The 16,049-nt window shown below is 41.1% G+C and overlaps 2 protein-coding genes across 2 annotated transcripts; one reads left to right on the forward strand and one right to left on the reverse strand.

The window, feature by feature from the left end:
* Positions 1-2,991: 2,991 nt before the first annotated feature.
* On the forward strand, positions 2,992-6,724 carry LOC306705603 (pinopsin-like; the record flags this gene model as incomplete). Its single annotated transcript, XM_079172399.1, is given in 6 exon segments — positions 2,992-3,343; positions 4,206-4,380; positions 5,052-5,223; positions 5,302-5,535; positions 6,517-6,605; positions 6,607-6,724. Coding segments are annotated over 6 exon segments (1,131 nt in total). The 5' UTR covers positions 2,992-3,000.
* A 615-nt stretch (positions 6,725-7,339) lies between these two features.
* Positions 7,340-16,049, reverse strand: LOC306704697 (protein-tyrosine sulfotransferase 1-like). Its single transcript, XM_079171187.1, has 6 exons — positions 15,887-16,049; positions 12,719-13,421; positions 11,486-11,644; positions 11,069-11,322; positions 9,124-9,325; positions 7,340-7,934 (listed from the first exon to the last, which is right to left on the reverse strand). Exons 2-6 carry the CDS (start codon positions 13,124-13,126, stop codon positions 7,899-7,901), a joined length of 1,059 nt encoding a protein of 352 aa, XP_079027313.1. The 5' UTR covers positions 13,127-13,421; positions 15,887-16,049; the 3' UTR covers positions 7,340-7,898.

The raw sequence follows: 16,049 nt of genomic DNA on the forward strand, positions 1-16,049 counted from the left end.
GTAAAGATTTCATAGCTTTTGATTATTTATTCAAAATAATGGTTGTTATGAATCTCTATTTATTTGAATGAAATGATCACACTGGAAAACACTATCTGCTAAGGCTGCACAGCTTACATTACATGGATCTATAAATACATATATATGCTGTTATGCATACACAATTACGCTGGTTGCACAGTAGCCATGTACAATATCTAGATCCTGTCAGGGATTATTGGAGCTTTGAACTGTGATGAATTGTGAAGTGATGGATTTGAATTCATCCTGATGCTGTAAGTAGATGTGTGCACATTCAGATCATTTGGTTCAAATGCACAATCTGCTCAAGAGTGATGGCAGTTCATGTCATATCACCACACCCACAATAATTGTATACAGTAAAATAGATGTCTGTTTTGGTTTCTAATTGAATAATTGCTTTTTTTAGTGCTCATAAAAAGTATACGCAGCATTTGCACGTAACCAACGCATACACATTAATATAACCATAGCTTTAATCCTCCAATATAATACATATGATTCTAAAATGGGCCATTCTGCATCACAAATACTTTCTATTTTGGTACTTTAAGTATGATGCTGATACCTACTTTGACTGAAGTAACAGCGTATGTCTACACTTTGGTACACTTTTACTAAAGTTAACAATCTAAGTACTTCCTCCACCACTGTTTGGGGCTGTCTGTTACAAAAAATACAAAATATCTGTTTAATTTAAAACTGGACAGTACGAAACATACTGAACTAATGCATCGCTCATGATGATTTAATGCATGAATTAATGTAAGATGCATATTGAATTCCTGTTGCTCACCATCAAAACACCCATTAAAAACAGGAATCCATAATAATCTTACAATCATGTATGAAAATGTATAATCCGGGGGCAACAGGGGGCAATTGTAACACACTCAATTCCTCCAATCAGAAACAGGCTAGAGTGATGAAAGGATTCTGTGTCTGTGGAAAAGGAGGAGAATCATTTCAGCTTGGCAGAAGTTTATACCCAAAAAATTGGATTTAGGGTATGAAAGTTACTTTTAGGATGTGCAGTATTTTTCTTTTGCTGTCTAAAGTTTAGATGAATGCACATTTAAACTTACATGCATTTTATTTATTTAGCTTACTGGTTACAAATCAACATGATCAACCAATGGTAGTATTGGTGTTGCTATCTAGAATACAAGATGTTACCATGGCTGCGTGATGAGCCATATGGCCCATCGTAAGCTCCTTGTTTATCTGTGTAGACTTAATTTTATGTTATAAAATGAACATATTTCACAAAATTTAAATGTATAATTACATTTAAAAAGGGTGTTTTAAAACAAAAGTTTAATATGACTTATTTTTTCAGTATTACAAATGACCCCATGTTACAAATGCCCTCTTTGAATTATTGCATTAAATTTAGTATAATTCTTGTCCTTATTAGTGAAAATATACCATTTATATTGTTAATTAGTGCACATAAATATGTTTCCTACATCATAAAATGACAAGATGAACATGGCTGATACAGGCCTTAATGTCAGAGAAAAGCAGAACAAACCTAAAACGTGCAACCCTTAATGTTATATAATATTCTAATAATCACTGATGACCTGGACAATGAGAAGGAAGACATGTCACGTGGATGAGTTTGGTGACGTAGCTTCACAATAGTTACGTTGATGTGTGGGAGGCCACACTGGAAGTGACTGCACGTGCTGCTGTTTGCTTCCCTTTTCTTCCTCTATCAACAATAAACAAAGAACAATATAAGCAACATTGACTAATCTGTTAAATCTGTGTGCTGTGTATAACACGAAAGGATCAGTCATTGTCTCAAGAGGAAGAATCCTGCTTCGGCTATTAAATGGAAAAGGTGATAAATGTGACCCTCGTCTGGCTCCAGAGTTTCAATGAAAGTGTGTGTGTGTGCACAGATGAAGATTATATACACATTATTGTGTGAAAAGTAACAAGTAACATGTAAGCAGACACCTGCATCACTGAAGGTTGGCAAAGATGGACAATGGAAGACGTAACAAACGACCACATCTTGCTTATTCATTCTGCCATTAAGCAGCCGACTCACCTAATCAACGTAAAGTTTGAGAGTCAAATGGCCAATATTACAGAATTCAAAGTTACGTTTCTAAAAGTTACTTGTGGAATCTTAGTTTGCTCTAAATGTAAATGAATGGTAGGAGAGTTTTCTTCTTCAGCATCTCATCGGTTAATGCTGCCAGCCTGTGTGTGTTCTTGGCTCATCTGAGTCAACTTGTATTATTGATATGTTGGCTCAGTTATTTAGGTCCCCAATCTGGTCTAGAATAAAGTAGAATAACGGAACAGAATGAAGACATGTGTCAGAGTGATGGTCATCTCCAGGAAAACGTCACCGTCTGCATCTTTGTTTGATTGTTTCTTTCATTCTTTCTTTGTGGGAGTGTCCTTGATCTTATTGAAGGTTTGGAGATGTTTTTCACTTTCTAAAACTGTAATTAACTGTAATTTAGGCCTTGTTATGACTCATGTTTTTAAATTGTCTAGGTTCTGGGTTTGAATAAATTGAGTATTTTTCACAAATGTAATAAGAAAAATCTTACATATTTTATTGCCTCAAAACTGTGTTCACCATATTTAAGTATTTATTTTTCATTGAGGGTTTGTGATTTAGTTATACTGTAAAAACTGTTCTGCTTTTAAATAAAAAGTGATACGGACGAAAAACCTTTAAGATATGTGAACACAGTGAGGGTGTTCAAAGATGGAGCAACTCATGCATATGCATTGTTATCTCTCCTCCCGACGTCATATTTAAACATCTTGAAGTCCTGTATTTGTACTCAGTGGGCTGAATAAGTGTGTTTTTGTGGAAACTCCCCCACTGCATTGGCAGGTTAAAATAAATCCTCACAAACCATTTCAACATTAATTTTCTTTCTTTGTTTTATGACGGGCACCCTCTGTCTCTGGTTTAACTCATCCTAGAGTGATAACCAGGTTGCCATGGTGGTCCTCCTGCAGCACAGCAACAACCTCAGCACCGGGCTCAGCTCCGTGTCGGATACCGGTGCCGCCGCGCTGGGCCGGGCGGGTCACACCGCGGCGGCCGTTGTCCTGGGACTCATCCTGGTCCTGGGCTTCCTCGGTAACTTCCTCGTGCTCATGGTGTTCTCGCGCTTCCCCGGGCTGGTGACTCCGGTGAACGTGCTGCTGATCAACATCAGCGCCAGCGACATGCTCGTCTGCATCTTCGGCACTCCCCTCAGCTTCGCGGCCAGCGTGCGCGGCAGGTGGCTGACCGGGTCCTACGGGTGCCGGTGGTACGGTTTCTCAAACGCGTTTTTCGGTGAGTTATTGAGAATATTTGAAACTCCGCGATGAAATTGGAAAAAAAATGAATGTGGCTTCAAAATACCAAAAGTAAAAGTAGCCTATATTCATTATGCAAAATAGCCCATTTCAGAATAATGTAGGCTATTATAATTATTGATGCATTATATACAATGCAGTTATTGTATGCATCACCTTAATGTTGCAGCAGGTAAAGGTGGAGCTAATTTTTAATATTTTATATACTGCAAGATTGCTTGTGAATTTACTCAATGAGGTCTTATTTTAATCTATAGCCCAATAGTACATAATAATGTATTTGCTGATTATATTTTGTAAACTGAATCTGCCAAGTAGCATTCAGATAAATGTAGTAGTAGTAAAATATTTGTATATGAAAAAGTGGAGAAGAAGTAGACCTCTACAGTATCGGAAAATGGTAGTATGGCTCAAAATTGTGTAAGGTACTTGAGATAATGTACAGTTACTTTAAAATAAAGATACTTAGTAGTAGTAAAAAAAACATCTGAATTTTTTTTCTTTTTTTAAATTTATGAATTTTCTGGAAATATGGTCTGCATATGAATTGTATGGGAAATGTCAACAAGAAAAAATCTGTAAAAATAGACACTATATGGGTAATGTTACTAGATTTTATTATACTAATAACTTGTTAGCGACATTTTAATTACAGATAACCAAACACTTCAGGTAGTTTAATCTACAACAATGCATCCAATTTTATAGGTTGTTCATGTGTTTTGGATGTCAAATTGTCATCTTCAAAGTAAATTGGTACTGCAGCAGATACATTATTAATCAGGCTCACTTTGATATCTGTTGTCCTATATTGAATAATGTGTCTCTCTCTCTGTCAGGTATAGTATCTCTGGTGTCTCTCTCGCTGCTGTCCTTGGAGCGGTACTCTGCGGTGCTAGGCAGAACCCACTTGGACTCGGACCCCTCTCAGTACCGCCGGGCCAAGCTCGCTGTATCGGCCTCCTGGCTCTACTCGCTGGTCTGGACTCTGCCACCGCTGCTGGGCTGGAGCAGGTCCGTACTGCCCCAATATTAACCCATCATTTCCCTCATTACTACATCAATCATTCTCTTATTCAGGCTGATGATGCTAAAACTATGAGGAATGTCCTGGTTTAGTCGCTTGAATAAAAAGTGAATAGTGAAATTAGTGCCTTAAAGGAAAATAACTTAAGAGAGCCACAAGTTATGGTCATCTGCAAATGTTCTGCCTAACTTCACAATATGACTTTACTGAATAATGTGTTATTTGTTTTACGGGTCAAATGATAATCAGTAATGTCCCTAAACAATGAGAAAGTCAAATGATTATTTGTTTATTTGAAGAATGTTATCTCAAGCCTGTCTCAAACGAAACAAATTGACTTTAGAATTAAGAGAGGGCTTTACAAAATTTTTGGTATTTAACTAATACTTTGCTTTGACAACCAACCAACTGGATAATATTATAGTGGAGAGAATGTTAGACTTAAAAAAATAGCATGTTGGGGAGGTGTTTCCCTTCCTTTCCCAAGCCCCATCTAACACATAAAAGTATTAACATGAACAAAAGAATGAAATAAAATAAGTCCGTTCAATTTTTCAGCCCCAAACAGAGAGATAATAAAAATATCCTAACACAGAAATCAATAATGTCAAACAGGAAGCACATGAAATCAGAGCATATGTTGTGTGTTATGGAGCAGCTACGGGCCAGAGGGTCCCGGCACCATCTGCTCCGTTCAGTGGCACCAGCGCTCGACCGCAGCTCGCTCCTACATCAGCTGTTTGTTCATCTTCTGCCTGCTGCTGCCGCTGCTGCTCATGTTCTTCTGCTACGGGAGGATCCTGCTGGCTGTGCGAGCGGTGGCAAGACAGGTGAGCCCGCAGAGTGACGGACCCCACTATGATACCAGGTCCACCGGTGTCGGTGTTAGTGTTTTTTTGTCCGTCCAGGTCACCAGGATCAATCGGTCGTCAGCTGAGCGGAGGGAAGGCCGCGTCCTTCTAATGGTGGTCTCAATGGTGACAGGCTACCTATTGTGCTGGATGCCATATGGTGTTGTGGCAATGCTCGCCTCCTTTGGACAGCCCGGCGTGGTGCCGCCTGCTGCCAGTTTAATCCCGTCCCTGCTGGCAAAGACCAGCACCGTCCTCAACCCTGTTATTTATGTGCTGCTCAACAACCAGGTACCAACAATTCCCTGTAAATATCTGACACAAAGTCATCTGTCGTGCTCTAAATGACATTTTAATAAACTCCAAACAAAATAAAACTAGAGGTGCAAAACATTTGTTAGGCATCACCAATTAAAAGATATGTTCACACAATAAACATTTATTTTTACTTTATGATACATCATAAAATTCTGTTGCACCAAAGCTGGTTTGCGAAACCATAGTGTATTATTTTGCAACACAGAACAATCTATTTTTAAATTTGTTTAAATCTAATATAAATAAACACCAACACACCAGAATCGGAGTATTCCTGCACTTTATTGCTGATTGTTTTGTGAAAAATACTTTCCATCCACCAACATTTTATTTTTCATTTGAATAAACTGAACACACTAAATTTGTTTTAATTTAAACCAATCAGCAGCAAGTGACAAATGTGTCCTTCAAGCATAATGTTCAGTCACTGAAAGCTGCTGCAGCGTCTTTCACAATGATCAAAAAAAGGTATAGTTTTAGTCGACTTGCAACAACCTTCATAAGCTTAAATCTCACCGACACTTATTGGCATAACTGTCATTATTTTTCATGGGTGTTGCTAGGCAGCTCTTATTCTGCTCACAAAGCTCTGATAGGTTGATAGTTTCTCCAAACCGTGGAAACAGACATCACTGGGCACAACGCCAGACCTATTTGCATTGCTGAAGATGTGGGCGGAGATTCAGAGGTTCTGAAACCAGGCTAGAATTAATTAATTTGCCTACTTTGCCTGGTTGGCAATCCAGCCATGGTTTATATATTCTTTTCACATCGTACCCCTGCCTTAGCTGGCTCATTTCACCAATAACTAACATCCTCTGTGATTACATCCCACCTCACATATAGAGGAAATATTTCCCACCTACTTGCTCGGACATCTGAATGTAACGTCTGATTCTGCATCCTATTCCTTTCGCTGCCTCGACCTCCTCTGTTTGTGTGTGTGTCTCTCAGTTCTCCAGGTGTCTCCTGTACATGATCAGGTGCAGCTCAGAAGCTCCTCCCACCAGAGTTCACCATACACTGCCCAGCAGAAGGGGTGTGTCATCACGCCCCCCACCCACCAACAGAGGAGCAAAACACAGTGCATGCCATGTTCACATCCAGAGACCAGCAGGTACAGCAGCCTGCTCTGCTGCAAGTGGCTCAATATGCAACATAGAGGTCAACGGTCACTTTAGCTTAACAATCAATGAAAAAATACATTATATAACTTTTGTTTTTCCAATGTATTTGACCTATTTAAAAGAAAAAAATGTTAGAAAGATGCTGCAGGAATTATTTTAGTTCTAGAAATGTGTGTTTGACCTGTTCTGTTGATACATTTAGCGGACCATGTAGCTCCATTTGGAACTGTTTATCACAGCAGCAGTCAGATGTATGCTGGCCCTGAATGTCTGTATAGTATAGCTGCACTGACTTACCTCTCTGTCCATTGTTGAACTTTGCATCAGATGGAGCTCATTTTGTTGTCTATTATAGTTTAAACTATAATTAGATTTTAAATATTTTTATATATGACTAAGCAGCCCACTACATCTCACAAAGAATGTGTCACATTAAAGTCAAAACAAGATTGACTACATGGCACTTTGGACATTATTTCTACTGAACCATCAAAACTGAAGTCTAACTCTTTATGTCAAAAAACGTGTTTTGCACCCTTAGGCGAGGCTCAGCTGTCTGTCAAATATGCACACACAGCAGTATGACCGAGTAAGGCTGGTAACTGAATAATTAGGGAACATAATACATAGACCACATTAGATATATAAAGAGACATTTAGACTATTTTTATTCATGATCAACAATATACAACAATAAAAAACCCTCAATTCAGAATAAACAACTTTAGATTCCTGAATGAATGGTCAACACCAAAATAATTTATTAAGAAAATAAAAATACGTCTTCAAAAATATACAGTCATTATGCTTCATGAACCCTGACTGAAATCTCAGTAAGTGAAAGATTAGTCTAAAGTCACATTTGTGCTGAATCATACAACTTTACAGACATGTAGAAATACTTCCAGGTACGAGGGGAGAGGAAGCGGCATAGTGCAGTGTAATACTGTCGGTTCACCTTGGGAGGAAATGTTGGAGAAACCTTCTTGAGCAGGTAGTCCACATGAGATATAAAACCCAATCCACTTGATGAGTCTCTCTACCGCGTTCAGACACTAACACCGCACATCAGTCTTACAAACGATCCAAAAATACACATGGGACACTTGAAAAATGTTTCCTGTGAGGTGTAATTACTGCTGAACTGGAAGTCTGTCTTTAAGGTGCATCAAAATCGTGGAGCACCGAAGCCAAAATGTACTCTTTCATTTAACTAGGGTGTGGAGTCTCTGCTGATTTCACATTCTGTGGAAAGAGAAGACACAATGTTCTAGTATGACTGGAATTATCAAAACTGAAAGAGAAAACAAAGAGGAATTACGTCGAAACTGCATCCTCCAACTGTGGTGCAAAAGGTGCAATATACGGGATTCAGAGCATTAATACAGCAGCAAACAACAATTGTCTATGTAAAGATATAATGGAGTTATGGCTAACCTGAGCAGAGAATGAAGTTGCTTGTTCTGTGTGATGTAACTCAAGCTATCCTTGCTTTGTTGACATGGCCGGCCACGCGTGCTTTCAGTGCATGATCACGCATGTGATCGTCGCCCACTGGCTAGCTCACTGCGGATGCTCTGCACCGCTCTCATACGGCGGTTTCAGCTGATACCGCTGTTCCAGACCGACGGTACTCTGTCAGCACCATTGCTGTAGTTTGCCCTGTTAGCGCTGTTAGCCCTCTTAGCGCTGTTAGCTGCGAGCAGCCGGCTCAGCCGTGTCCTCGTTGAAAGCCTTTGAGAGGCGATCGAAATGCTCCCAATCCCATATATACTGTAGCACCTTTAAGGTATCTGCATGACTGGAGGCCACTAGGGGTGAGTGGGAAGCAATGTTGTTGTTTTTTGGGGTAGGGATTTAAGCCGAGTCTACTGTTGGTTATTAAGGGGTTACGGACTATGCTGTGATTGGTCAGCATGGCCTGCTTGTGATTCCTGTGGACATTGTTAAGAGTAAAGACAATATTGTGGAAGTTGAAGAAAAGCTCAGTCTTCTGTCTTTTCAGTACCGCACATATTTGGCAATCTTGTTAATATTAATATTAAAGTATCTTTAGGGTCAATCAGTTTCAGTTATTCTTGATTTTATGCACTCTGTAGTTTTATATTATATTATAATTTCATATTTAGACATTTGTCACTGTAAACTCTGGTGAACATAATCCTCTGGAAACAGGGAAACGTGCGTGGTACATCAACTCCAGGTGAAAATCGTTTCAATAATAATAATAATTAATCAAAACATTATTTAGTTTATTCATTTTTAAGTCATTTATCAAGATAAAATAGCTTAAATTTGTGATGGACTTTTATCACAAGTCAGATTAAACAATTTATCATTTAATTTTAATCCGGTTACTTTTCTGTTAACATTTTTTTTTTTTTAACTATGACCTGTGATTCTGTTCTTCCTCAGATCAGTTTTTTAACCTCACCTGTAAGTCGTTGACCAGAGACACCACGGTCTCCGCTCTCGTGTAGTCGGGCGGGTTGGCGTTGGGGTCGTAGCCCAGGCGAGCCAGCATGGGGGCGATTTCAGCCATGTCGCTTATCACGTCAGACGGAATGTGACCGACCCACTTGGAGAGGGCGTCCGTGTTCACCGGCTTCATCACCTGGTCTGTGGAGCGTTCAACCCTGCACACAAACACACGTTTAGTTCATGTGTTTATATGGAGGAGAAAATGTTCCTTGTAATAATCCACTGAAGAGTCTATGAAAATGAAGACAAATCAAACATTTTCACTGAAATCTACACATTGTTATACTGCTGTATTTTATTGTTATGTATTTACTGTGTCTATGAAAAGCATTTTAGTGAAAATCAGTTAAAAAAAATTAAAAAACAATTTTTGTTTGATCTACTTTGACTCAGGCATTTTAAATCTTCCATACACATTAACGTTTCCACTCTAAAATAAGTGAATGTGTATGCATGATTCAGAACATGCCACATTTTATGAGAATTTACATTTCTGAGGAGGTTATAGAACATTTGTGTGACTAATATTGCACCAACCGTTGCATAACTAATCAAAATAATGGCGCTAATTCTCTCCGAATGTGGACTTATTCCTTCAAATACACGCCAGGTTTGGGTTTTTGCGGTTTGAATCCCCCGAGCTTCTGCTCTATTTCAATCCCGACAAATAAGTGGAGCGACAAAAACTTAACTCTGCTGATTGAAAGCTTTACTTGACTTTGAAATGTTTGGCTGCTAAAGATGAAACCTCTGGCTGAACTCGAGCGTCCTGGTAGATCAGTGGATTCAAATATATGACGCGCGTGTTTCAAATCTGCCTCTCGCTTTGTGCTCAGATGCAGCAGCACTGGGGTTGATTTATGAATTTTAAATTCCTGGCTACGCCCCTGTTTAAATGTTGTTGTTTTTTATGGATAGCAAGCAAATTATACATGATATAAAGTCTCATGAAGGTACAACATAGACAGAGAAATCCAATTCTCAAGAGACTAGTGGTGAAACATTTAGTCCATTAATCAATTAGTGAAACCAAAAAATATTATCATAAACAATTCTGATGATCAATTAATCAATCAAAAGGCTTCTCAGTCTAGTTATCTTAGTCTACTATGACCGTCTCTAGGGTTTCAGATTGTTGGTTGGACAAAACAAGCTGTCGGTCTTGAAGAATATTTTACCATCTTCTCACATGAAGACAAATCAACACTAAAAATAATCGTTTGTTGCTGCTTTAGAAGCGACAGACAACAGTTTCCTCAAAGACAAGCAGGTGTTTTGAGTATTTAGTTGTCAATAACTGAATTAACGTTAAAGCCTGTAGTCTTAAAACACATTTCCTCTTGATCGATCTATAGTTTTAAATGACCTGTGTCACATCTCTTTCATCCTCATCCTGTCACATAACTCAAGACGATTGGCAAGAAGATAATAAAGATATTAAGAAAGTACTGTCCAAAATATAATTCAATGGAAGGTGTTTAATCTTAATCTTTATATTCAAAGAAATACATCACTAGATGTCTTGAGAACTTATAAATTATGTTATATAAGATTTTGTCATTATAAGCAGCACGGGTGTAAGCGAAAGCTGAGCAGCAGCTCAGGAACGTGTTGAGTTGGCCGATAGACTGAGAGAGAAGAGTCACATGTGAGAATCACAGCTGCCTTTTAGCCGCCTGTAAGAAATGACACCTGCACTCCTGAAATACACCTCAAAGCCAGTAAAGTGGGAATTCACAGGAGGAATAATGAAGCCAACCGAAACACACACACAGATGAAGATAATCTGTAAAACTTCAGCACACGAAACGGAAACCATCTGCATCGTCAGATATACCACTAGAGTTGGTGTGCACACACACACACACGTTACACAAACACGTTTCACACACACTTACTTGGACAGAGACACGCCACCGGCCTTTCCAATCAGCTCTTCGTGGTGCAGCACTGACGGGTCCCACTGCAGCTCCAGGAAGTGAAGCAACTTCCTCATTTCCTCCTCTGTGTGGAGGACGAGCTGCTCGTAGCGGACGGGCATACATCTGGACTCCCCGGCGGCCTGGCACTGGCTGAACATGGTCTCCACCGCGCTGCTCCACTTGGTCAGACAGTCCCTGTAGCTGGTCAGGTCAAAGCCAGAGATGGTCACCTGTGAATGGAGGCAGAGTGGTTAGATAAAGGCAGGAGGCCCCTTTCACGACAGAGAGCGAAAACACAGAATGGAAAATGTCTCAATGTGGCAACAATAGAAACTTGTCAAGAGGAAGTTTGTCTGCCCGCATCCCAGATGAGAGAAAGAAACCCAGCCGTACCTTGCGTGATATCATGGAGTGGACGGTTGCCCGTCCGTCTCGTAGCATGAGCACAAATTTGCCTTTCGGGAAGATGCGCGACAGATACGAGAGAGACTTCAAGGCGAACGGGTCCTTGTTGCAAAGGCGAGGTGCAGGCTCCCCGTGCCCGACTATCACCTGAAACACATCGAGTGAATGTTACAACAAGGAGTACCACCGCTGCTACATGCAAACCATTCCTTCTTAATACTCAGAATACCAAGATTTGATTACACATATTGACACGCTAAATATATATGTCATTTACAATAACGGAGATGGGCACTTTTATCCTATTAAAGAGAAATAGGAATATTTTACCCCAAAACAGACTTGTTATTACTCGAGACAGTGTGACATTTACACAAATGACCTTGTGTAAAGCTATAATTTGGCATGCAAATGCGTTTATTTGCTTTCTTGCTGAGCGTTAGATGAGACGCTCCCTCATCTGTCCACTAAATATGAAGATACAGCGAGAGTGTAAAAACATCAGTTGGTGCTCTGCGCCCATCTGAGATATAATCTGGCTCGTCATCTCCTAATCTAAACACTTATAATGTGTTAAAATAAGGGTCTGCATGTGTGTAGCTTCATATTTAATGGAAGGACATTAGAGTGGTATTGACCTTTCCGCAAGAAAACGACTCCTTTAATAATCACTATCAAGTTTATGTGTCATCAGTTTCCATCATCTAATTCAGTAGTTGTTACCCAAACTGCATCTATTTAGCAATTTTGTTGTTACATTTTCTATAAATGGCTCCAGGCAGTTAAGCAAAAATGAGGATACACGTGGTTTAGCAGTAAAATGTTAGTTAGTCGATGGAACGTATAGTATATTTTTATATTCTTCATTTCAGTTCTTTTTTAAGCAAGAATGCCAAACATTTGCTGGATCGAGCTTCTCAAATGTGAGGTATTTTTTTGTTTTTATGTGATATTTGAAAGTAAATGAAATATTTTGGGGTTTTGGACTGTTGGTCAGACACACCTGTGGGAGGCAGTTATACTGTAGCCTAAATAATTCATCGATTAATCAATAAAATATCCGCCAGATAAATCAATAATGAAAATACTTGTTAAACATGAAGCCTATTCTGCTTAATATCTACATTTAAATATTTATAATAGTGTATGCAAACACATCCTCCTAAAGCTGAAACATTCTTTCGACACACGAACATGATGCAGAGGCACCGAGCCGCTCACCTCTAAGAGGAACGCTCGCACAGCCGAGTCCAACACCTGGTCAGTGACGCCGGCCTCGTCCAGTCGTATCCTCTCCTTCACCGAGCGGCTCCAGGTGGCCCGCATGGCCAGGAGGCGGGGGATCACCCGGGTCTCTTCCCCGCACCGAACGGCATTGTGGGCATCCAGCATGACGCGCATCAGCGTGGTGCCGCTCCTGGGGAAGCCTCCGATGAAGATGAGGGGCGTGTCTTCGGGGAAGTGTTCGTTCAGGGACGAGCTCTGATTGGCCGAGCCCATGTTGAGCTCCATCCACCGGTACCGATGGCTTTTTGGGGGGCAATCCATCCCGCTCATGCCCAGGTAGATCAGGGAGGCAGAGCAGAGGAGCATGCAGCCCAGCAGCAGGCTCGATCTGGTGTTCCTCATGGTTTCAGATTCAGGAGGACATAAAAAGATGTTCAAAGGCACCTGAGGAGGCGGGCTGGAATCAGTTGTGAATGCAGCTTTAATGTCAGCAAAGCTCAGTTGACGATTTAGCCGCGATGATGAGGATGAGCGCGAGAAAAACAGCAGAGGGGATGCTGAGGAAGGCCAGGAGGGTGGATTGTGTCCTCGGGGAAACTCCTCACACCTCTGCAGCTCCTCAGCCCTGTTGTCCGAGAGCAGGCGTTAGGCCTGCTGCGCTGCGCTGCCAGCCACGTCTCTTATCCATCGTTCCTACCTAAAACACGAGAAGAGCACTTCAAGACAAGAAAAAAAGCTTACAAGATCGTACTGCAGTGTGGGATGAGGTTTCTTTTCCAAGCACGATTTCACAACTTCCTTTCAAAAAAATCCCCTTATTTTAAATTTCCAATCAATGGGTAAACTCCAAACGCTAGCCACTGCCCTGCACGAGTGAGTTATTCTAAGCCAGCAGGGTGTGGTGGTGGTGGCTGCTGTGTTATTTTGCCAAGAACACTTGTACTCGCTCGCAGAGGGGCTGAAACGCATCCAATTTTTGTTCTCAAAGCAGCTATTTTGCATCGTTCCTCCGGGAAGGGCCACTGACCGTTAAGCCATATCAAAGTTCACTGTGGCATGCAACGCAGACACACTCTCGGGGCAGTGTATCTGAATGCACTAATTACAGCTTCCTCATGCTTTTATTCTCACCGACAGTTTCTGCCACAATGAAACTCAAGGCAATTTGTTGAAGATCGTATTACTATTGACCAAGCGAGTCAACCTGCAACTTCCCCATTTCGCTTCTGCAATAGGCCTGCGAGCAGATTCAGCAGCGCAAGGCAGCATCCGATTTCTCTTATTGGCACACAACAAACTAAAACACACACGCGTGAACATTCAATAACTAATGATTTGACTAATGTGTCTATTTCACTGCAGTGTTTGGATTACTTTTAAAGCAACAGTGCAGCTTTGGAACTCAAACTCACTGCAGTTTTACTTCCTACAGAAGCTCTGAGCAAATATGGAATACGTCTGCCTTTCTCTGAGGGATTTTGGTTTCTGTCTTGTTCAGATTGAACGTGCAAGGAGCCGAACATCTGGATGCCACGTGGGGGAACTCCTCTCTCTCTGCTGGGCTGGAGTAGCTTGCCTGTAAAAATTAATTCTGATGATCACAGCAAAAACAAAAACACAGCTGGAAATGAGGACACCACTGCCTGGCTGGGATAGTGAGGTGCTGCCTTAAGCCATGCTAAATCCAGCGGTATCCACAAGCTTTACATGTAATTCTAATGCATTTCCATGCAGAGATTAAGCCACTTGGAGTTTTGCAGAGAATTAGGCCAGCGGTTTAAGAAGAGCATTGGTGCTTTTTTTTCTCTCAACAGATTTAAAGGGCCAGTTGACCCAGATTACAAAAAAGGGTATTTTCTCAAAGCTAAGAATTATTTTCATTATGGAAGCAGAAATCTCAGACAGACAAAACTACCAGACTGGCACGACACGTCTAGACTAGAGGTTTCTGCAAAGACTAGGAGAGGATAGCCACTCTGATTAATCGGGGAATTGACCTCGAAAAGGTCAACGTGTTTGCCACCAAGCCAACAAACTCAGTCTATAATAAACAGAAAGCAGTGATCTGTGATTAGATTGAGCAGAAGGCTGTCAGGAGAGCCAAAGCCCGTGTCACCTCCTCTTCACAGGAGGGAACACGTACTTCCTGCCAAATGGGAAAGTGGAACGCAGAGAACATCTCTGACATTTAACCTGAACTCTGCCAAGAGCCTGTGCTTCCTTAGAGCCGTTCCCTCGGATGCCCCGCATTGAATACATGACTCTTAAGTAGTTTTATACATTTATTTCTCTTTTCTTTATTCTACCCTGCAATCCCCTTTTCCCATCAGCAGCTAAATGTGAGATTAATTAAATATATCCTAAAAAAAAAAAAAAAAAGGTACATGTTCAATTCAGCTGCTTCATCATCAAGAATTACTGCCCCCCTTTTATTTGGGGGGGGGGGGGGGACGGGACATCTTTGACCAGCCTAAAGCCTCTTTCTTTCTCACAGAAGGGAGCAATGACACCGACTTCCTGCTGAAGGGAAAGTCTAAGAGAGAGAGAGAAAGCAACTTATACATGTTCCCTTCTCTGGTTAATGCATTGCAGTCAGGAGCATGTCCCTTGTTGGATCTGTTGGACCCTGAATGCCCTTCATTGAATGTTTTTCTTCATATATTGCTGTTTATATGTCATTATTGCTCTCCTAATGTTGCAGTGACCCTCTCAGTGGCACAAATAATTTGAATATCCTAAAAAAAAGGTACAATATTCAACTGCAGCTGAAACAAATACACATATGCGGTGACCCAGGTGCATATCGGTGGATGTATCATAAACAGGTCAAGCTACCACCGCAGTGTGTGCAGAAACAGGATTACTCAACGGCTGCAAATTGAAGGCCCAGCATCCACCAAACATCTGGCCCTGACTTGATGATGCGTCTTGTTTGCACAGAATGCACCCGAGGCGGGCAGCCGCCAGGTGAACGACCTGCTATCAGTGCAAACACAGCGCGCGACAGACCAGCGGCCACCCACAGCTCCGGCGCAACACGCCACGAAACGCCTGTCAGCGTGTCGTTGTGACCGTCTCACACTTAGGCTCATTTAAGTTGTCCGTAGGTAGCCACTGCGCGTCGTAAATACACCAGAACCGTGAAAAATGGTGTTCACTCACCAGCGTCTGTGAAACTGACGAAATCCGGAGGAAAAAAAAACACGAACCTTGATCCAAAAAAAGGTGAAACCAGCAGCTCCTATATCCACATCCGTGTCATCGCGCACGAGGAGGGTCTATCTGTTGAGTGTCTTTAGAAGACACAGTGTTACACAACGCTGCT

This window comes from Pholis gunnellus, assembly GCF_910591455.1.
Source record: "Pholis gunnellus genome assembly, chromosome: 13".
In the NCBI taxonomy this organism is placed as follows: Eukaryota; Metazoa; Chordata; class Actinopteri; order Perciformes; family Pholidae; genus Pholis; species Pholis gunnellus.

Bases quoted from the DNA above. Each gene is read 5' to 3' on its own strand.
- LOC306704697 (XM_079171187.1), bottom strand. From the start codon at position 13,126: ATGAGGAACACCAGATCGAGCCTGCTGCTGGGCTGCATGCTCCTCTGC. The intron at 11,323-11,485 runs GTACGGCTGGGT...CTCCATTCACAG, and splicing joins ACTCCATGATATCACGCAAG to GTGACCATCTCTGGCTTTGA. The intron at 7,935-9,123 runs GTGAGGTTAAAA...CTCTTTCCACAG, and splicing joins CTCTGGTCAACGACTTACAG to AATGTGAAATCAGCAGAGAC.